The 23,809-nt window shown below is 49.7% G+C and overlaps 1 protein-coding gene across 1 annotated transcript in view; it reads right to left on the bottom strand.

Annotated features, from left to right (window-relative positions):
• Positions 1–23,507, bottom strand: part of LOC144784169 (uncharacterized) — a 103,156-nt gene extending 79,649 nt beyond the window's left edge. The window contains exon 1 of the mRNA XM_078662841.1: positions 23,346–23,507. Within this exon, the coding sequence (XP_078518967.1) occupies positions 23,346–23,376 (31 nt within the window). The 5' untranslated portion in view covers positions 23,377–23,507. The remainder of the gene's footprint in view (positions 1–23,345) is intronic.
• Positions 23,508–23,809: the final 302 nt, after the last annotated feature.

Below are 23,809 nucleotides of genomic sequence, written 5' to 3'. Positions count from 1 at the left end.
TAGGACACCTTGAGCTCTGCACATTCTTGTAGATACCTTTGGGGTCCTTCATGAATAATCTTGATATGAAAAACAACTATGGGAAATCCCATATATTGGGTTTTTGGCCTGGTAAGAAACGTTTGGTGTCCCTAAAGCTTCAACAGAAGCATCTGTGCTCTGCCCAGAATATTTGTTATTTAGGCGTCATGTTTGATGTGGGTAACTCATGGCAACTACAAGTGAACACAGGGTGGATATTCTCAAGAAAGTGTGATAATTACCGCAAAATTAGCTTAACACAACTCTTCTTATCGCAGTCTATCACAGGAAAACAAAGCAGTGTTAACGTTGTACTCACAATACGGCGGTACCATGCGATAGGCCCACGATAACGCATCAAATGTCCGCGATAAAGTCAATGCGATGCCGCAAAAAATGTGAAACACAAATGCAAAAAAAGTTGCGATGAGGACAATCGCGATACAAAAATCAGCAAACACCAGCAACAGGCCTGAAATTCACACACTTCAAGTGGGAAAAATCACCATAAAAGTGGAAAAAAAAACATACAAACAAAAGCCAAATAACAGAGAAGCACAATGGATGTTGCCTGAGCATGTACACAGGACAACCAGAACACCACACGCCCCCCCGGAGGACTAGCCTGGGACCTCAGGGTCAGGGAAGGCCAAGGAGAAGAAGAGTAGGAAGAAGCAGTTCAGTCCACAGGAAAACAGGATCCTGATAACGGAGGTGGTAGAACACCACCAACTACTGTTCGTCACCTCCACTGTGTCATTGGCAACAAAAAATAGAATATGGCAGTCCATCGTGGACAAGGTGAATGCAGTCGGAGTGCTGAATAGGACAATGGAAGAGGTCAAGAGGCGCTGAAATGATGTGAAGCGCAAAACCGTATAGAAACTCACAAACAACCGGAAGGCAGCAATGCAGACTAGAGGTGGGAGTCCAGCGCCACAGAAGGAGCTGGATGAGATGGAAATGGTGCCCACAGTTATCAGTGGGGGGCCTTAAGGTAAGTTAGACCGTGGCCATGCGAGTCTTCATCAGGACTAAAATGATGGGCAACCTGAAGAGCAGTGTGGGCCCCAGTAGGATCCATGGACAAGCAGGAATGAATCCGCCGTTACTGAGAATAGTTCCAAGTTTAAAGTACACGGCCCATATGCTTGCCGGCAGGAATAAATCTCCAAAGTATTTCTGAATCAGTGCTCAGACATTCGGCGTTCCTGGAGTCTTGGAACTATTCTCAGTAACGGCGGATTCATTCCTGCTTGTATAATTGCGCGCTGTGACATCCCTTGACGGGATGATGTTTAACAGAAAACTGGTGTGCAGAGATTAATAACCTGCATCATCGAGTTAGCCTAATACTGCAGCCACGTCCAGTGGACAAGGCATTATTCAATAACCGTGGGACATAAAGAGTGAAGAAATTGCCACTCGGTCCATCGATCCTACTGGGGCCCACACTGCTCTTCAGGTTGCCCATCATTTTAGTCCTGATGAAGACTCGCATGGCCACGGTCTAACTTACCTTAAGGCCCTCAGACGAGTCGAAACTTCGACGCTTTTTCCTTTTTACCTCCTGGATGGTGTGACACATTTTCTGGTGCAACAATTTTGGAAGCAAAGTCTCTAATTTATAAAAATTGTGTATAAGAATTCACACTACATGCCAGGTTATCAAAGAATGGTATACTGTATTAATTGATGGATTGTGAAGATTAAATTGTAAATATATTTCTATGCTTTCTTTTCCCCCTTTCTATCAAACACTTGACATTTCTTTCATTTTCTGCACGCTTTACTTTTGGGCAACCTAAATAATTCCCCCATAATGCAGCACACACACACACAACATGCAGAGCACATCAACATTGACAACGATGTGGTACAAACGGCAACACGTCCACAACAGAACACAGGACACAACTGGTGCTGCTTGTGTGTAGAAATTGGCCAATCACATTTGGCATTGCAGGCAAATGTGATTTGATAATGTACAAGTACAAACACACATCCGTGATGTTGTCGAAATATCCACTGTCCCGCATCAAATAGGCAGCTCCTCCCAAAGTCACAATGTACCATGTCATGCTGTATGTATGTAAACACGTACATTGTGACAACATATATGTGAACACACTGTTAAACCTCATCTCCCCTTCACATTGCAGTGGGAAGTCCAACACCTCCTGCAGAGCAGCCTGACCCTCTATTCTCTGATGACAAAGAGGACCACCACAGCTTCGACTCCGACGCCCTCCAAGAGTTCATTGACAGCCTCCGCAGCTCACCTCCAGGAGCAGGGCAGCCCAGCTGCAACAAGGACACCCCACCCCGTGCACAGACCACACAGCAGGCAGTACCCACCACCACGGCTGCCTCCCAGGACCCCAACGAAGAACACATGGCCTTACAACACCGAGTGGGGCTCAACGGGGCGAAGTGTTGCCAGCTTGTGGCTGCGACGGAAAGTCTCCTCAAGATCTGGCACACTTCCTTTTTATCTGCCCCTATTACTCCACCCCACGGAAATTATACCTTAAACCGTGCCTTAAAAAGTTGAGTTTCACACAAATTAAACCTGCACTTTATTACTTACAACTACTGAATAGCGATTGCACTTTATTTGTATGTAACTTTCTTAAAAAAGCCATCTGCTTTAGGAAAAGCATGGATGGCTAACCACGCTGCAAAAATTTTAGGTGATTTTTAAGATTACAGTTATTTATATTTTTAATTATATATTGCCCATGCTCATACTGTCTGATATATTGTACTGTAACTGTGTCATTATCTGTCATTTGAATTTAATTGTTTGTAATGTTTTTTATTTATTGTGTGCTTATAAATTGTACTTTTATGATTGTAAAACCTACAATCGAATAAAGATTCTGAACACCGAGTGTTGTGATGCCAGGAGCAGCTGGCTCAACAGGTGCGGGTGGGCTTCGACCACGTGGCAGAAAAAATAGATGCCATACGTGGGTGTCTAAGTCCCATCAGGGACCACTCACTGTCCCGAACGGACACCCACAGTCCATTCCATGCTCTCCAACGGACCTTGGCGGACTTTGCTGGAGCCCTGACTCAGAAACTAGAACAACTGCCCAGTCAGAGTGGCTCTAGCGAGGTTACCCGGGAGTTGGGACACATGAGGAGGTTAATGGAGACCATGGAGTGGGCAAATGTGGAAAGAGCAGCTACCACGGCTGCACACCAGCAAGTGGTAGCTGGGTTCCTCAGTGACCTCAAAACCATCCTCATGGCATTGCTGCCACAAGGCCTGGCGCTGATGCATGCTGCTGCTACCACTAAATCCACATCTCCGCCCCCTGAAGTGTCAGTGCCACACAGTGCAGCAGACATTCCACCTCCGGCCCCTGAGGTGTCACTGCCACACAGTGCTGGAGAAAGGCCAGCACCACCCACACGTGAGGCACATGGAACAGCAGAGGACGAAGATGCGGATGAAACCGCCTTCGTAGCGAGAAGGATGCATTAGCATTCATCTCCGACATATGGCCGGTTTCGGCTTGGTTCTGTCCTCTGCATCATCACCTTCCAGTGTCCCCCGATGCACCCTGCGACACTCACCTTGGACCTTAACATGGACTGCCATATACTGTGTGTTCGCCAATGACACAGCACTCAGACTGCGGACTGAACACTTCTTCCTTCCCTGAAGGACTCTGGCTGGCCCTCCACAGGCCAACACTGTACTGCTCCAGATGCAACACTCCACTGAATGTGCATTAAACATTCCGAATCACACAGGTGTGTCGTGTCTATGGTCTTACAAGTGTGGTAATACGGATGGATGTAGGGTTAGTGAATCCCTCTTACGTCCATGTGGCTCATGTCGTTGACTTGGGTCACAGGGTGAATCATTGCCGAATGTTGTCTGGGTGGCGCCGAGGCAACAGCAACACACACATTTGTTACTTCCTTGTCCAGCCCCTTACGGAACAACGCCCAGAGGCCTGGGGTCATTGTTCACACCCTTATGCTGGACTAGCATACGCCATGCCAGCCCACTAAGCTTACGCACACAGGGGTGGGGGGGGGGGACAACAACACTACATGTGCCAGGACTTCCCAGCTGGGATCTAGTTGTCAGCATGCCACAGCCACTCCCTCATGGCTGGTTTACACCCACGCCACACCCATCCAGCAAACGCGTCACAGGACATGTGACCCTGCTAATAAAAAGGGCCAGGCGTACATGATCAGCGGCACGTCCAACCTCTCTCAGGGTGTATCCGTGTGGTATGCATGTAGGCATGGGGGCCCAGGGGCCTGCAACATCACATTCCGCCGGCCCGGAGGTGACATGATGGCATCCGCACCACGAAACCCAATCATAGAGGGTCCATGTCCTGCGGGGCACAGACTTGGTGACACTGGATACACTGCAGCCAGCACAGGCAGACCGCCACGGGATGGTGACTTTAAGTGCACTGAGGTAGGGGCACCTTAAGTGCTGAGCGGGTGTGCAGCCTGTGATGATGCCCCGACCCGGCGGTCCGGACGGCTCAGGTTTTGTGTGCCCTGCTGGACCGCAGTGTAGGCTTGAGCCGGCAGACAGCGGGGCCTACCGCCACATGGCGACGCCTCCTGGATCACAGAGTTAATGGCACTGATAAGGCTGAGCGGGTGTGCAGCCTGCGATGATGCCGTGTGCACTGGTATGTCCTCTGGCATGGCGAAATCAAGACCCAGAATTAAAAGTGAGACCTGGTGGCCTGCGGAGCGGGGCTGCATGATGTGGAGGGTGCCATGTCCGCGGACCCCGGGCTTGTGGCTTGCAGCGCCATGTGGTGGTCCCTTTTTCTACACACCGGTGTCGGAAGGTGAGCAGTGAGGCCTGTGTGCGCAGGGGCGGGCATGCACCATGGGAGGGGCTGGGGTGCAGCTGCCTGGGAGCGCAGGGGCAGGCATGCACAGCTGGGCAGCGCGAGGGCTGGGGTGCACCTGCCTGGGTTCGCTGGGGCAGGCATGCACCACTGGCCGGCAGGAGGGGCTCAGCTACCTGGGAGCGCTGGGGAGGGCATGCACCGCTGGGCGGCGGGAGGGGCTGGGGTGCAGCTGCCTGGGTGCGCAGGGGCGGACAAGCGATGATGTTATGTGCAATTGTATGTACTGTGCCATTCATGTATCTGGACTCTGTTTCAGATGACGGGTCTGTCTCAGATGTGGGACATGGTGAACTGCACTACATACCGGCACGTGGTTGGAGACACACCGGTGGCAGCAGTGAGGCCTGGGTGAGCAGTGTCGGCACTCTCTCTCCCTGTCCGTCTCTTCTGTTATCTGTGTCTCTCTCCCCCCTCTCTGTCAGTCTAGCTCTCTCTCCCTCTCTTTCTCTCCCTCTGTATCTCTCTCTCTCTCTCTCTCTCCTTTGCTCTCTCTCTGTCCTTTGATGTGCGCAAGACACCTTCTCATCATGATTTTTGTCTTGCAGGCTGTGACCTACGGATTGCCCTCAAGGGAGCCGCCATGTGTCTTTATTTCTGTTCAGTTTTTAGTTTGACGGATTGACGGTGAGGATCGAGAGGAGCGGGAGCGGCTGCTGGGCGCTGCTTTCTTGGCTGGTTTATCGCCCGGTTTCCCGGATTGCTATGGATGGACGGTTGCGGGAGCTCAGATCGCCACGGCGGTTTTGCGGCTTACCTTCCGCTAATAGCTGCCATTAGCTGCTAACTGCTAACAACAGAATTTACCACGGGGAAAAGCTGTAAGTGCGGGCTGAGCTGGAGTTGGGGCTGGAAACGTGAAACCAGAGCCGGAGCTGCAGCACGATCCAGTCCAGGTTCCCAAGCACATCTGAGCAGCAGCAGTGGCAGCGATGGCGGCAGAACATGAGTAGCAGCAGAAGGAGGGAGTATCGCATTGCACCGTACCACCCCAAGTGAGCTGTAAGCAGGAGCTGGTACCAGAGAGGCGGGTAAAGCCGCAGAGCACCTGGGCAGTAGCTGAGGAGTTTACGTGGGGGTCAGCCTTTCCTCGCCGCCGACCCACAGCTCCCACGGCCAAGGCGGTTCTCCTAAGGGCAACTCCTGCGGTCAGCGGACGTCCAGTGGCTGCGAACGAGGCAGCAACGAGGCTTCGAGCACTGCCCCCTGACGTTCCCGTTCTCCTCCCCCACCATCACGCCCAGGCTGCCCTAACCCATTGCTATTCCGGCAATTTTTACTGACAGTGGCCGGAACCAATCCCTGGTCTTGTTGCTGCCGTTGCTGCAGTACAGGCCAGGTCCACTTGGACTCCGGTGCAGCCTGGCATGGCCCGCAGCCACCTGGCTTTTGCTGGCCATCTAGGCTGGGGCCACCCCGGTGGCCCCAGCCCCTAGCTCAAGTGGGTAGTAACCAGGCGAAGACAACAGCCCAAAGATTATTCAGCCACCCCGCTAGGACCCAGGGCATAAACACCTGCCTTGCTCAAACTCCAAACCCCAAGGAGAAAGTTTAAGTCGACCCTGGCCCAATATAGTCACTGACAATCAGGCATCCCTATTGAAGGATAACAAAATAAAAAGAAAGAGCCTCTTAGCGCCAAGAAAATGCCCTCGTAAAGTCAATCCTCCCCGACTCAAGTATCACCCAGAATCCTAAGGAGTGCACGGAACACAGTACCAGACAAAAAGTCCTTTTTAAAGTCTCCTGCAGTAGGTCTTATAACTCAATTTTTATATAAACCTCTCCCTACTGATGAGAGCTCCCCCGCCCCAATAGACCGGCCAGGAAGGGCCAAGGCCAGTAATGGAATGAACCACCTGCCAGGGAGCCCTTCCAACAATAAGTTCCTTGCAATACAAGAACAAAGTACAAACATTGAAAGTATAAACATCGAAAGACACTGGTCTAAATCTTGCTCTTGGCCGTGTCACCCCCCTGGAATCAAACATAGATATGCAAGTGATCCACCCACTGACACCACTGCTCTAACCCAAGGAAACCAGAAGCAAGATGTGACAGCCCAAATACACTGCCAGCAAGAACTCATTCTGCAGTCTCCTGTTCAGCCATCTCCCTTAGAACCTACAGGACCTGGATCAACTAAGACCGAAGTGTCAGAGAATCAACAAAACATTGGGTACTTATCACCGATATTTTTGCAAAACTTGAAATCAAAGATACAAAGTACACTGGAGCTCACCCCAAAGCTCTTCAGAAGGGCCAATGTAACCCGGCTTTCCCCCTCCCCTACCCGAAGCTCTCAAAGTAATAGTCCACACGTTAGCAGTTTCATTAACGACCCAGGATCAACCTCGCCCGGTGAAACAGTCCAATCCATGGCTAGGGCATTACTCTGGCAATCGAACAAAATGGAGCTGCAAATCGATCGACTTAATAGAGAACAAGCTCAGAGATAATCAGAATAACCGGCTTTGCACCTGTTCATGTGCAGATCTCATTGATAAATGGGCAACACTTCTAAAATGTTAACAGACCTGGTATTCTCATTAAAAGCTCAAACAGGATGCACCACGAGACTGACGAACAACAGCAGCACTGCACTTATCTCAACTCCACCGACCCTCATGGTAACCCAGTCATAAACAATTCAGGCAACTCCTTAACAAAGCCTGACACTCTAGGACTTTTCGTAACCACCAACTCTCCATCAGTCCACCCAGTCTCAATTCTAGCTCCCGAATCTTAAATCCAGGGAAGAATCTTGAGGGCAACGCCTCCATTCAGACAAGGAAAGAAGGGCCAAGAAAAAATTAAAGAAACAAGAGAAAAAGGCCAAGGCAGCAAAAAAGGCACCCTCCTATTACCAACCCATATTCAAAATTCACAAATTGACAATGACAAAACACGGTGCTATTTAATTTTCACAAAAAAGCACGTCCCAAGCAACTCAACATCCACAGCACCAACCCCTTTGGATGCCAAACAAGAGACTGACAGGCGGTTACAGCTAACTCCTCGAATGGGGGACTCGCATAGCCCATCAGGCCTGCAACAACAACTCAAAAACCTCACTCACCAAACATCACGAAGTTAGAGCAGAGAAGTCTACTATGCTCAACCAAGGAACAAGGATCCATCATTGGGCACAATTTATCTCAGGGTCTCTTACCACCGGACTCCCAGAGGCCCCGTGATTAACTCGCTCAGCCATTCCAAGTCTCCATCCACCGTCCAGAGCCATGCCAACGGGACACTGGCCTAAGCCTTAATTTAAGTATTGCACAGACAGGTCTAAGTATCCAGGCCAAAGCAAACCAAGACAGTAAAACTACTCGCAAGATAATCCTCACCCCCAGATACTTCATTAAAGGCCAACATGACATCCTAAATAGGGGCAATGTACTTCAACTATTTAAGCATATCCCGACCCTCACAGAAATACACTCAGACAACCTAGCCTGGATTAAGTTCCTGAGTCTCTCGAGTGACTTTCACGGGGAATCAACCTCGATAGGGCTGAGTCCTCACTCTCGGGTGAGGCTAACACCACCCTTAGATCCACCCGGACACTTAGATCCACCCGGACACTTTTCCTCTGGTCGCATGCAGCACTTCTATGCAGAACTCCATTGAAAACTACGTCAAAACCCGACACCAAAAGGCACCTATGCACCCGGCTTCCCTGGGTGAGGTTACACAAGTACTCCGGTGCTCCCGTGGGTCTTGACTCTCGAAGTGTCCTAGTTTAAAAGGGTTCCATCGTAGTTCATCCGGAAGTGTCCTTAAATTGTAAATTTGTAACTTGTTTGATTCCCATAGAAAGTCAATGGTAACCCACGGATGTGTTTAGACACTGCACGCCTCTCCCCTGGGCCTCCTACTTCCTAACCCTTGGTTGTTCCTAGAAGCGCCAGCGATTCCCCAGGCCCTAGGCCTGCTTTCTATCCCAGACATGGTTCTTATACCACTATTATAGTATATGGTTTGTGAGGCCCCTAGGGCAAAATGTATACGGTCCAACTTATCGTATGCTAATTGAGTTCCATGTAATGTACTTTGACCTCTGACCTCATAAAGATTGCAGAGGGGTTGTGTTTAGAATAAATACATATATATTTTATATATATATACCTGGTGTGGTGTACTTTCATTTGGTACTCAAGGGATTATAATTGGTAAAACAACTAGCTTAATTCGCTCTCTGAAGTCTTAGCCTGAAGACTGCTCGCCACTGCTACCCCTAGGATAGCTTTCTAAAAGGTTGACTTTACAACCACCATCAATAAGGGTCGATTGAACTGGTGCAAGGTGTCACACTAGAATAGTGGACATCATATACCAAGCCAACTTCTCACATCGGGAACCTCAACACCCGGAAGTTGGGGTACTCAAAAATGGACTCCCCAACAAACTATCAGCCCCTCTGCAGCAGCTCCTCTTCACCCAAAATATGGTTTCTGCCCACACCATCAAAAAAGCTGCGGATCCTCTCTGGCTTCCTCTCCCCACCTTCAGGGATAAGTCCACAATTGACTACATCTTTATTTCGAATAACCTGGTAACATACTTCAACAACTTTGAAGCGGGAAATAGGGACGAGAGTGACCACAGAGGGTATCTCTTCAGCTAAACGGGAAACCCGCAAAACCACTGAAATCATTGAGGGTTTCAACTGGAGAAGAGCACCACGAAGCCCTGAGCAGAATAAAATGGTCCACAAATCTAGGTCCAAAACTCCTGGAGTAGATTATACATAAAGAGTTGAGCACCACAGACACAAGTACTGTAGCCCCCTTGGAGCTCTGGAAAACACTCCTTGTTGAATTAAAAACTGGAATCTCTAAAGCACAGGACTTCTCTCCCCAATGCCTACCATCACAAATAAAACCAAGGACCCTATCTCAAACCAAGCACAGCCTGCCAAAGGCCTTGAAGGCAAGAAGAAAAGGAGCAACAGATCCCCAAACACTGGCAATAACAGCACTTCGTGCAGAACATAGAAAGAAAGTATGGGAGACACAATTAAAGAAAATCGAGGCAGGGTGGCTGAAAATATTCAACCTTCTCAAAGAAAAGGGACACAGCCAACTTTAGAGACATATCAAGCAACATAGCCACATCAGTCAGAACAAGGAAAACAGGGTGGCAGCCTCTGAGTGGGTTAAATACGCAAAGCAACTGTATACAACACATCAGAACAGGACTTATACCCAAACACAACAACTCCCCCAGAAACACACAAAGGAGTCAAAACACCTGTCATCACCAAGGTCGAGATAACTAGCCTGATTAAAAAAAATTAGGACAGATGGTGCCCCAGGTCCCAAAAGAGTCCCGGCATCAGTGTTCAAAGCCTCTCACGGATTCTGGGCAGAACAGCTAACACCACTCTACAAGTTCGCATTCGCCAATTCTACCATCCCATCGTCGTGAAAAGGCTCAATACTTTTTCCCCATTCATAAAAAAGGGGATAGCTTGAAACCTGAAAGTTACAGGCTCATCGCTCTATTATACATAGAAGCGAAAGCATATGCCAGAATACTGTTGAAAGAGCTAGAAACCCGGGCAAAGGATCATAACATACTTCCCTTCTTTCAATCCGGTTTCAGGCCCAAAAGCTCCACCATAGATAACATCTTAGTACTGGGACACATGTAACTCCGCACTCCATGCGACCCAGCCATCACAATTACCCCTGTTTTGCTGCTTTGTTGATTACAGCGCAGACTTCGGCCAGGTTGACCGTGAGAAGCTGTGGGGAAAACTGGACTCCTGGGGAGTTCCCCAAAAGGTGTTAAAGGCAATATTTGCCCTTCATGAGGGGACCTGGGTTCGTATAAAAACCAGCCATACGACTGTAACAACTAACGTTCCAACTAATAATGGCCTCAAACAAGGGTGCGTTCTTGCCCCTTTACTTTTTAATCTCTACACATCTGTAGGAGGGTGGATACCTGACTATGGTTACCCCAGATATTTTGCCTTGTGTTTAGCTGGTTTTCGACTTAGTTGGCCTGGGACCCTGCTAATCAGGGCCCGAGGCTATCTGCTCTCTCTTTAAAATGGACTCCATGTACCCTATGTGCATAACTAATTGGATAATGGGTCACCTTATCACCCCCTGTATAGTGTACTATAGGTACCCAGGGAATGGGTGCATCCAAGGCCTACCAGGGGTTGCAGCATATCTTTTGCCACCCCTGGCTGGCCATCCAAATAGACACAACTGGCTGATCACTCAGCTGGGGCAAGGTTGTGTAATCCCCCCTTGCTTAGATATAGTATACCTATATCTAAACCTACATCTGGACACATAATGCACCTATAAGTCACTCCTATGGCAGGCCTTAACAATCCTGGAGGCAGAGTGCTTGGTTTTATGTGAGATGGTGCTCTAGCATGAGCTGAGCCTGTCTGCAGCTTTCGGAACCATTTCCTTATAGCTGTTACAGGGTATTGCCATACCATATACTCTTAAATGCATTATAATCCTCGCGGTTATTGCTAACTTTGGTTTGGCTTTATCAAAACATGTCGTGTAAGGTGTCATACACTTTGGAATACTACCCCCTCGCCAGTTCTGGCGACGGGGGTAGCATTCCACCCTTCTAGAGGGAGAAGACATGTTACTTAATTTAAATGCGGTTCAATCTAACCAGAGCCTCAGCATCATAAAATGGATGCTGCTGCCACAGACACAAGTCTGGCCTCCTGCTGCTGACCGAAACTCCGGCAGGGGAGGCCTGGACAAATGGTATCCTGTCACAGGGAGGTGTTACACCACCCCAGACAGAAGATAGTGGAATGAGGCAGGCAGGGTGAGTGAAACTAGACACAGCCTAGGGCGCACAAGGCTCCCCATGCATAGCCCAGTTCAAATCGGTGCTGGGGCACTCCAACCCCAGCTCTGGCGCAAAACTGGACAAAGGGAAAGGGGTGTAACCACCCCCTTCCTGGGTCCCACCCATAGGAGGGACCTAGCAGGTAATCCAACCCCTTGATTTGGAATAAAGATAGGAGCTGTGTCCATAGACTTTAGATAATCCTGACTGAAACTTTGAAAAGGAACTCTGGACCCTTCGACATCCCACTCGACGTGGAAGACTGAAGAATCTCCCTTGTGCTCAAGGAGTGACCACCCTGTGCAAACAGGCACCATCCGGCGCCCAACATGTTGCCTTGTTGCAGCTCCCGCCGGAGCTCGAGCGACAGAGATCGACAAGAAACGGATTCCCAGACATCCAACACCCCGATCCACAGCCACAGCAAAGCTGAGACCCGTGTAGGCGACGTGAGATGTGGGACCGGCCATCTTGAAAAGACTGCGTAGTGCTGACAGTGCAGCTCCCGAGGCACCCTTGAAGCTGTGCATTGGGGTTTGAGAAGCCCCAGCCCCGAGCAGCTTGTGCACCGAAGTTCACCCCTCCACACTCATCGAGTGCTGCGTGGGGCCCTTTTGCATTTTCCTGCTCGACGCGTCTGTCAGGTCACTTGCCCGTTGGCTAGTGGCCTCTACGACGAAGAATGTTTTAAACTACTCTGCTGGTCTGGTTGCTCCAGACTGGTCCTCACTCCCCTAAAAAGGAGCCACCTCTCTGACCTTGCTGGTCCGAGTAAGAAGCGATTTTCGAATCCTGATTGGGTTGCCTTTGCCAAGGCCTGTTGACTCCGATCCAGAAGCCGACACCGCCGACAGCGAGAGCCTTCGTGGGACAGCTCGTGATCCACTCCTGGTCATCGTCGATGCCCCAGAGTCCACGTGGCAGCGGAGTCAAGCTTCTCGACAACCACCTGATTGCGCCCGACATCGCCTGGTTCCTTCCTGGTTTCATCCTGGTCACTGGCTAGTGACCCAGACTTTGTCCCTTCTGCTTTCAGGTACTCTACATCTTCGATCCACCCTTGGATCCACCCGGACTCTTCTCTCCTGGCGGCCTGCAGCATCTTCATCTCCAGGCTCAATAGAACTCCACGACGAAACCCGACACACTTTGGCACCTATGCACCCACTTCCTGTGGGTGAGGTAACGATCAAACACCGGAGCTCCTGTAGTGGGTTACACCTCTAGTGTCCTAGTTTAAAGTGGTTTAATTCTATTCCAGTCGGAAGACTTCCAAAACAGTAACTTTATAACTTTTACGCACCATTGACTTTGCATTGGTGCATGCATGTGCTTTTAGCGCTGCACCCGAATCCCGCGGGCTACTCCCGTCCTAACTGCTGTTAGTCCAGTGTAGTCCCAGTGATTCCCAAGGCCCTAGGCCTTACCATTGTTCGAGAAGTGGTTCTTATACCACGTATTTAGTATATGGTTTGAGTGGCCACCAGCCCTATCCATAATAGTGCAACTTGTGTATGTTTAACTGTGCTTTTGTTTAAACGCTTGTGCCTCTGTCCTCATAAAGAGTACAAAGGATTATTCTAGTAATAAATACATATATTTTTATAATATATAACTTGTGTGGTGTCCTTTCATTTGATATTACAGGATTGCATATGGTAAAACAGCTGGCTTCACATGCCCTCTTGAGTTAAGCCTAAGACTGCTTAGTCCATGCTACCCCTAGGATAGCTTGTCTATAAGGTTGACTTTACAACCACCACCATAAGGGTTGTTTGGACTGATACAAGGTGCTCACTAGAATAGTGAACATCATACATCAGGCCAACTTCTCACATTGGTGTGAAAGATCACATTAAGTACCATAGGTACATATAAACAAAGCTTACATACTTAAGTTCTACTGAACTTAGTAGTTGTAGACCAAAGGGCTTAGCACACCCTGACTACAACTCACTACCAAGGTTCCAATAGGAAAACACATACTGTAGGTAAGTGCACACACTTACACCTCACTAAGTCATGTCTGGCACAGGTGAGCAAAGCGGTGCTCTGCCTGTGACAGGTGACCTTGCCAAGGCACCTTCCAACTATGATAAACTCAGCTTCAGAGACTTGAGTGCCTTGTGCACTACAAGGGGGCTGAAAAAGGGTCACAACCCTACCATTCCTATCCTGATAGGAGTCCTAGAAAAGGATGACCTTGAGAAGTCTAGTGCAGGCCCCTCAGGTAATTCAGGAGATGAAATAAACCTCCCAGATGATGAGAACACCACCCCAGAGGTAGAAGATGAGGAGGTGGATGGAAATTATTCATATCAGGGGGATATAGAGGTCCAAGTTAGGAGGCTTAGCCATGCTAACTTGAGCCTACATGGGGATGGAAAGGTGAACCACCTTTCCAGACCTCGTAGCAGAATACTCCCTAGCAATAGAAGAGAGAGATCCCTTTCCAGGGAATCTAACCTTTCTAATGCCTCAAGGGCTTCTCAAAGGGGAATGACGTCCCCTCAGAGAGAACATCATAAGGCCAGGATGAGAGCTGTCAAACTCCAGATAGAGAGGGAAGAGATAGCCCTGGCCCATGCTAAACTTGCTTTAGCAAGGGAACAAAAATTGAGTGGATTAGATTCCACTGGTGGCAGCAATATCCAGAAGGATAAAGATAGGTCTTATGACCATAAACACCTGAGCAAGATTGTGCCCCCCTACAAAGATGGGGATGACATCCACAAATGGATGACTGCTCTGGAGAGGGCATGCATGGTACAGCAGGTTCCCCAAGATCAGTGGGCAGCAATCTTGTGGCTTTCCTTTTCTGAGAAAGGGAGAGATAAGCTCCTCATAGTTAGACCTGAGGATGCTAAAAGCTACACTGTCCTGAAGAGTGCTCTTATTGATGGGTTTGGCCTAACCACTGAGCAATACAGGTTGTTGTTCAGAGATACCCAAAAAGCTCAGACTCAGGACTGGACTGATTTTGTAGATTGTTCTACTAAGGCTCTGGAAGGTTGGCTACATGGCAGCAAAGTACATGACTATACAGGATTGTATAATTTGATTATGAGGGAGCAGATCCTTAGTAATTGTCAAAACCAGCTTTTGCACCAGCACCTGGTGGACTCAGATCTGGCGTCTCCACAAGAATTGGGTAAGAGGGCAGACAAATGGGTCAGAACCAGGATTAGGCCGAAGAATCAGGGTAATGACCAAAAGAAGGATAATTCCAAGACTCAAGAGAAGGGTGGGGATAAATCAAAAGACAAGTCTCCCACAGGGCCCCAAAACTCCAATGGTGGGGGTGGGTCCCAAAACACCTCCTCTGTCAAGAAACCTTATTGCCATGCCTGTAAGCAGACTGGCCACTGGAAGACTAATAGCTGTTGTCCAAAGAATAACAATAAAGACAATATTCCTCCAAGTAATGCTCCAACACCTCCTGTTACTGTTAGCAGTAATCCCCCAGGTGGTGGGAGCACCCCCAAGAATTTGGCGGGGTTTACTTTTGGAACTCATGTGGACTCTGGCCTAACCAGGTCCCCAACTACAGCCACTCTTGTCTGTGAAAATGGCATGGGGTTTGCCAACATCACTGCTTGCCCAAACACTTTGAGCAAGTACAGACAGGAGCCCCTCATCAATGGTCAGAACGTTGAGGCTTATAGAGACACAGGGGCTAGTGTCACTATGGTGACTGAGAATCTAGTCCCCTCAAGGCAACTTTTACCTGGTGCCACATACCAGGTGACCAATATTGATGGAGTGCAGACAAATCATCCCATGGCAGTAGTAAATCTCAGCTGGGGAGGTGTCACTTGCCCAAAGAGAGTGGCAGTGTCAACAAACTTGCCTGTAGATTGTCTACTGGGGAATGATTTGGAAATCTCAGCCTGAGCTGAGATAGAACAAGAAACCCATTCTAAAATGGTAAATCTCCATGGAATGGTTAGTGGGGCTGTGATGGCCACAGCCCCAATCCAAGATGTCCTTCATAAACAGGTTAGGAGGGTTGTGCCAGTCTCAGCCCAATCACAAGCAGATTCCTTCCCTGAAAAGGTTAGCAGGGCTGTGATGGTAACAGCCCATACCCAAACTGAGTCCCTTCCTGAAAAGGTTGGTGGGGCTGTGATTGCCACAGCCCAAACTCAAACAGATTCATTGGTTGTGAAGCCTGAAACTATGGATCACTCCACACAAACACAGAGCATTGAGGAGGAAGAGAAATCTCCCTCCCACCAGACTTTAGGAAAGGATCAGCCTCCTCAGGGAACTGATCTTACCCCTTGTGAAAAAACTGCCCCAGAGGTAGTCAGGCCTAGCCTGGCAGGGCTCCTGATGTCAGTGGACCCTTCCAAGGTGGGACCCAGTCTGGAGCAGGTAACCTGCCCCTCTCTACACTGCCTCAGTCTGCCCAGGGCTACAGAGGTCAAGGATGTCAGTGGACCCCAAAGGGCCCCCTGTCCAATAAAACACCCCCATCAGCAGATTAGGGGCACCAAAGCTAGCAGCCCTAGCAAGGTGGAGACTTTAAAAACTCCGGAGGGATCTCCCTTACACCTAGTTAGGAACCTCCCCCAGATGGACACTGTTGGGCACACCCAAACATGGGACCCAAAGGACCCAAACCTGACCTGTCCCTCCAGTAAGCCAACCAAAGGGACCCAGCCTCCAGCTGTAGGCAGCCAGAGGTTGACCTTGAGAGCACAGTGCAACTCAGTCATGGAAAGAAAGGCAACCATGGTGGATAGTGATTGGAGGAAGTTGAGCCCTACCTTAGTGGAGCCTCACTTCAGTACTCCCTCTCAACACCAGCCTTTTACTTTGCCAAAAAACACTACAGGTAGTAATTCCCTATGGTGGAGACCCTCTGATACCCCTAGGGTGAGGGATTGCTTAGTGGACCATGAGATAGGGGGTAACCATGCCAGTGCAGGTTCCTCCTTATATGGCCACTCAGGCAATATAGGCTTACCTGGTCAAGGATAGCCTTATCTCCTTTCATTTGGGGGGGTTATGTAGGAGGGTGGATACCGGACTATGGTTACCCCAGATTTTTTTGCCTTGTGTTTAGCTGGTTTTCGACTTAGTTGGCCTGGGACCCTGCTAATCAGGGCCCCAGGCTATCTGCTCTCTAGTTAAAATGGATTCCATGTACCCTATGTGCATAACTAATTGGATATTGGGTCACCTTATCAGCCCCTGTACAGTGTACTATAGGTACCCAGGGCATGGGTGCATCCAAGGCCTACCAGGGGCTGCAGCATATCTTTTGCCACCCCTGGCTGGCCATCCAAATAGACACAACTGGCTGATCACTCAGCTGGGGCAAGGTCGTGTAATCCCCCCTTGCTTAGATATAGTATACCTGTTAGAAGGGGCAATCTCAGAGGGCCAGGTTATGCTCACCCGGTCACCCCATGATCCACCTCTCCCACAGATCTTGCCAAGTCTTATCGTGAGGTCCTCACCGGGGAGGACTTCGAGTCTAGGATCGTACACACTGAGCTCACACCACACTACGAACAGACACCACACAGTTGGGTTCTTAGTAACAGGTTCTTTATATAAGGAATGAAAGAGGGAAGCACTCTTATGTACACAGTGATTGAAGGATCACAAAGTCGTTGCGGGTTCAGGAAGGGGGAAGCGGGACAGTCTTTTAGTCTCTGGGGCAGTCCGGGGCGTACCCTACGCACAGCTCCCAATCCTTGAGCCGGGGGGTACGGACGATGATGGTCGGACTGGCGGCTTCACCTCCGTCGAGTCGGCTCGGTCGTGATGGTGGTCTCGATGGTCCAGCCGGACCAGAGTACTCCTCGAGCCGCGACGAGGTCAGCAGGGCTCGATCTGGAGAAGTTCGTGAGGAGCCGCGACAGCGTCAGCAGGGCTCGGATGGTTGCAGGTTCAAGCTTGAGCCGCGACAGCGTCAGCAGGACTCCGGTGGTCTTAGAGGTTGAGCCGCGACAGCGTCAGCAGGGCTCCGATGGTTACGCGTTCAGCTCGAGCCGCGACAGCGTCAGCAGGGCTCAGGTGGTTCAGTTCCTTGGTGCGAAGAGGGAGCCGCGACAGCGTCAGCAGGGCTCAGGTGGTTCGGTTCCTTGTTGCGAAGAGGGAGCCGCGACAGCGTCAGCAGGGCTCAGAGGTTCCAGATGAGTTCTTCTTAGGGTCAGCCGCGATCAGATCAGCAGGCTTCAGGTCCAAGATACAACTGCCCGCTAGTTGTCAGGTGGGCCCAGATATAGTCCAGGGGCCCTTTGATGTCCGGACCCTCGCAGACGGAGGTCTCAAGCCCTGGGGGCTGGTCGTTGGCGAGGTCCGGCGGTTGGCTCTTTGATCCTTTGAAAGATGGGTCCGGGAATTCCCAGACGCCCAGCGGGTCTGGAGCCAGCCCTCAGGGAGGCCAAAGGTGCGATCGAAACTGGCCCACAGGGGAGGGCCGAAGGTGTGACAGATACCAGTCTCTCAGGGGAGGCCGGAGGTGCCATCGAAACTGCCTGGCTTATCACACTCGGGAAGCGCTTTACCCCCCAGCCGGGACTGGCGCGCCTTTGGAGTCTGGGTTTCGCTGGGGCCGGGGTCACGCTAGGCTCAGGGAGACAGGGACCTCGGGAAGGGAAATGGCTGCCGGGCCTTGTGGGGCATGCAAGGTTGGGTGCTCGGAGCCGGGAGCGGGACGGGGACCGGCGGGCCTGGTCGTGGGTTACGGGGGTCCGGGCTTATCGGGGGCGAGACGACCAGGCTTCGGGGTGCATGCTACACTCACGGGGAGGCTGCGCAGGGGTTCGGGGTGCAGGCCTACGCTCGCAGGGTGTGTAGGGACAGGCGCGAACCACGCCACGAGGCCGGGTCCAACAATACCTATATCTAAACCTACATCTGGACACATATGCACCTATAAGTCACTCCTATGGCAGGCCTTAACAATCCTGGAGGCAGAGTGCTTGGATTTATGTGAGATGGTGCTCTAGCATGAGCTGAGCCTGTCTGCAGCTTTCGGAACCATTTCCTAATAGCTGTTCCAGGGTATTGCCAAACCATATACTCTTAAGTGCATTATAATCCTCGCGGTTATTGCTTACTTTGGTTTGGCTTTATCAAAACATGTCGTGTAAGGGGTCATACACTTTGGAATACTACCCCCTCGCCAGTTCTGGCGACGGGGTAGCATTCCACCCTTCTAGAGGGAGAAGACATGTTACTTTACTTAAATGCGGTTAAATCTAACCAGAGCCTCAGCATCACAAAATGGATGATGCTGCCACAGACACAAGTCTGGCCTCCTGCTGCTGACCCAAACTCCGGCAGGGGAGGCCTGGACAAATGGTATCCTGTCACAGGGAGGTGTTACACAACCCCAGACAGGAGATAGTGGATTAAGGCAGGCAGGGCGAGTGAAACTAGACACAGCCTGGGGCACACAAGGCTCCCCATGCATAGCCCAGTTCAAACCGGTGCTGGGGCACTCCAGCCCCAGGTCTGGCGCGAAACTGGACAAAGGAAAAGGGGTGTAACCACCCCCTTCCTGGGTCCCACCCATAGGAGGGACCTAGCAGGTAATCCAGCCCCTTGATTTGGAATAAAGGTAGGAACTGTGTCTATAGACTTTAGATAATCCTGGCTAAAACTTTGAAACGGAATTCTGGACCCTTCGACATCCCACTCGACGTGGAAGACTGAAGAATTTCCCTTGTGGTCAAGGAGTGACCACCCTGTGCAAACAGGCACCATCCGGCGCCCAACGGTTTGCTTTGTTGCAGCTCCCGCCGGAGCTCGAGCGACAGAGATCGACAAGAACCGGATTCCCAGACATCCAACCAGCCACAGCAAAGCTGAGACCCGGGGAGGCGACGTGAGACGTGGGACCGGCCATCTTGAAGACTGCGTAGTGCTGACAGTGCAGCTCCCGAGGCACCCTTGAAGCTGTGCATTGGGGTTTGAGAAGCCCCAGCCCCGAGCAGCTTGTGCACCGAAGTTCACCCCTCCACACTCATCGAGTGCTGCGTGGGGCCCTTTTGCATTTTCCTGCTCGACGCGTCTGTCCGGTCACTTGCCTGTTGGCTAGTGGCCTCTAGGACGATGAATGTTTGAAACTACTCTGCTGGTCTGGTTGCTCCAGACTGGCCCTCGCTCCCCTGAAAAGGAGCCACCTCTCTGACCTTGCTGGTCCGAGTATGAAGCAATCTTCGAATTCTGCGTGGGTTGCCTTTGCCAAGGCCTGTTGACTCCGATCCGGAAGCCGACACCACCAACAGAGAGAGCCTTCGTGGGACAGCTCGTGATCCACTCCTGGTCATCGTCGATGCCCCAGAGTCCATGTGGCAGCGAAGTCAAGATTCTCGACAACCACCTGATTGCGCCCGACATTGCCTGGTTCCTTCCTGGTTCTATCCTGGTCACTGGCTAGTGACCCAGACTCTGTCCCCTCTGCTTTCAGGTACTCTACATCTTCGATCCACTCTTGGATCCACCCGGACTCTTCTCTTCTGGCCGCCTGCAGCATCTTCTTCTCCAGGCTCCATAGAACTCCACGACGAAACCCGACACACTTTGGCACCTATGCACCCGCTTCCTGTGAGTGAGGTAACGATCAAACACCGGTGCTCCTGTAGGGGGTTACACCTCTAGTGTCCTAGTTTAAAGTGGTTTAATTCTATTCCAGTCGGAAGACTTCCAAAACAGTAACTTTATAACTTTTACGCACCATTGACTTTGCATTGGTGCATGCGTGTGCTTTTAGCGCTGCACCCGAATCCCGCGGGCTACTCCCGTCCTAACTGCTGTTAGTCCAGTGTAGTCCCAGCGATTCCCAAGGCCCTAGGCCTTACCATTGTTCGAGAAGTAGTTCTTATACCACTTATTTAGTATATCGTTTGAGTGGCCACCGGCCCTATCCATAATTGTGCAACTTGTGTATGTTTAACTGTGCTTTTGTTTAAACGCTTGTGCCTCTGGACTCATAAAGAGTACAGAGGATTATTCTAGTAATAAATACATATATTTTTTATAATATATAACTTGTGTGGTGTCCTTTCATTTGATATTACAGGATTGCATATGGTAAAACAGCTGGCTTCACATGCCCTCTTGAGGTAAGCCTAAGACTGCATAGTCCATGCTACCCCTAGGATAGTTTGTCTATAAGGTTGACTTTACAACCACCACCATAAGGGTTGTTTGGACTGATACAAGGTGCTCACTAGAATAGTGAACATCATACATCAGGCCAACTTCTCACAACATCCGACCTGGGAAAAGCCCTGGAGGGCGCAAATCGGCTAACACCAAGGCTGGGGAATATGAGGCTCCAAATTATCCAATACGCTGACAACAGAGTCATAAGGGATCACACTAGGACAGGCCTACAGAAAGCCTTAGATGCACTGCACAGGTTTAACCAAAAGAACAACCTCTTAGTGAACCAGGAGAAGACCAGGATAATCATCTTTGGGAAGTACCACCAAAAGAAGACAGCACAATGGCACTTAGGCGACCTGCAAATCAGAACATGCATAAGATGTAACTATCTGGGTCTCAGGTTATCAGAAGGGGTTAAACCCACAGCCCATCTGAAACATCTAAGAAGCAAGGGGGCCGATATCATCTACAGTTTGAGAAATCTCAATCAATGACTACATAGTCCGACTGCAGAACCCATCCTGAAAGTCTTAACAGCAAAACTAGTTCCCTCTCTTAACTACGGTCACTTAGTCTTCCCTGGCGCCTTCCCCAAGTTCCTCACGAACTACCACATTTCTGCCTATAAGAAGGTTCTAGGACTCCCACGACAGGTCAGGAAAGCAAGAGTAAGGTTGGAGTTGGGACTCACCCTTCCCGACATCACCTGCTCAGGGGACATTTTAAAATACTATATTAGCACCCTCCAGTAACTTCTCTGAAAACGCAAATTAAAACAATCTTTGAAGGTGGATCTCCATGGCAGGTTCAGCTGGCAGCAGCCACAAAATTGTTAGACGTTCAAAACCTGCACAACTTAAACATTCCTGTATCTGCCTGGAAAAGATCATTGAATACACAGGTCAAGAAAATATCCTACGAAAGAGACCTGGAAAGCTTACACCATAAACCCAATCTTTCATCACTGGACACTTCTTACAAAGTGGGAAAACCACAGCCTTATTTTGATCAAGCACTTATAGTCCCGACCCAGGAAAAAATTACCTACATGAGACATCTTGCATTGCCCATCGCAGACTTTAACCAAGCTTGGGTCCAGCTGGACAACTCAGCCTCATGTCGATTTTGTAGTTACCATCATGATTCTTGGGTCCATTTCCTGTGCTGCTGCCCAAAGTTAACTAGCGAGCGACACCGATTGGTACTCCCCATCTGCAGATCTCACTGCCTTGTACGATGCAGAGAAGCCTCAGAACTGCATTTCTCTGCTAAAACCGCTAAAACATTTGTGCGGCCAGGGAAATTTACAGAATCAATCCGGGCCAAACTGACACAGAAAATTGAGTTACAAAAAGAAACTAGTTGGCTAGCAAACAAGAGAGTCTTTGACATAACTTCCCTCTAAGTTTTATGCACCTGCACTTTACTGCCAGTTTGGACATCAGTTTTTAATGTTTTAACTCCCTTCTAATTTGTAGCAATTTGTGTGGGATTTTAACTCTTTTTTATTTTAAAGAACATTGTAATGATAGTATATTGTAACAATGTTAAGTAATTGAACAATAAAGATCAATACATAATTGAATACATTTTCATTTGTTGATTCAAAGGTGAATGTGTGATGCTCATTTTTGTGATGACACGTGCATGTCACCAGATGTGATTGTGCGCCATCAGGTGGATTATATGTGCACTCCGATAATTGCCACAACAAGTACATTCATTCCTCTTGGCCAGTTCTTCTCCCTGTCCGCAACATTCTCGAAAGGAAAAGCAGATCACAGCCAAAGCAGGAAGTGAAGGGGAGTGCACTATGCCCGCGAACCACCGCATGTTATGGACGGGCACTTAAACAAGTGGGTGCATTTCCCAGCTGCAAAGAGTGGCGAGACACCATAGCACACCCTTCTGACCTCCCGTGAACCCAAACACGCACTACACCTTCCATTCGCGCACACACACACGCATAACGTTGGCCGGGGCAGGCAGGCAGGCACAGCATCCGACATGGGCTTGATGGATGGACAGCATGGGGCTACTGTCGGTACTCCCTTCGATGGGACGCGAGTACACGTAGTCTTCTAACCCCGTCTTTTACTTGTGCATTTATTTTGGCAATGAAGGGGGCGCTGAAGTATGCGTATGTCTCTGTTATGAGCCCAATACACCACTATCTTGGTCCCACAACAATATTATTATATCAATTCTCCTTGCTCTCTGAAACGTTTTAATGGTTTCTTTTTACTGTCACTCTCCAAACATATATACTTAGCACTAGTCGCTTTTCTTTTCTCCCCATCCCCCAGACCTGTCTTCGGGTCTATAGCTACTGAATGTGTCCGTATGTTTGCGCGCTTCCCTTCTTTCTTGGCTCACATCTTTCTCCCTGCTTTTCATTTCTCTTTCTTTCTTCGAATTACTCATCGGTTTATTATTTACCTGTCCGCCGCCACTCTGTCTGCTTCTCCATCACTTCCTTGCTGCCACTATCCCCTCAGATGCTATTGTCTTTCCTACGGTAGGGTAGTCCCTCCTGCGCGGGGGATTGTGGGAGCTGCGGCTGCAGGGACTGCTTCCTCTGCTGCAGGAGAGGGCGGGTTCAGATTCACTTCCCTTCCTCTGCAGCTACACAGGAAAAGATGGGCGGGGAAGGAAATCTGTTGTACACAGAATAAACAAATGCTTTTGTAGGAGGGGGTTTGTTTGCTGCTTGCATAGCGTGTATTAAAAAAAAAGAAAAACTATAGATTCACACAGCCCTACGTACAGGAAGAGGAGCGCATGTTCGCATGTTTCAAGGAGCTAAATGCGTCGTGAGTTTTGGAAGCGCGGCTAAGAACTGTATATTGGGCTGCAGAGAAGTACACAGCCCGCTGCATCCCGCAGTAAAGGCGTGATCACGG

This window comes from Lissotriton helveticus, chromosome 10 (genome assembly GCF_964261635.1).
Source record: "Lissotriton helveticus chromosome 10, aLisHel1.1, whole genome shotgun sequence".
Lineage (NCBI taxonomy): Eukaryota > Metazoa > Chordata > Amphibia > Caudata > Salamandridae > Lissotriton > Lissotriton helveticus.
Note: the sequence above shows the minus strand (reverse complement) of the source record. Positions and strands in the feature narration are given on the sequence as shown.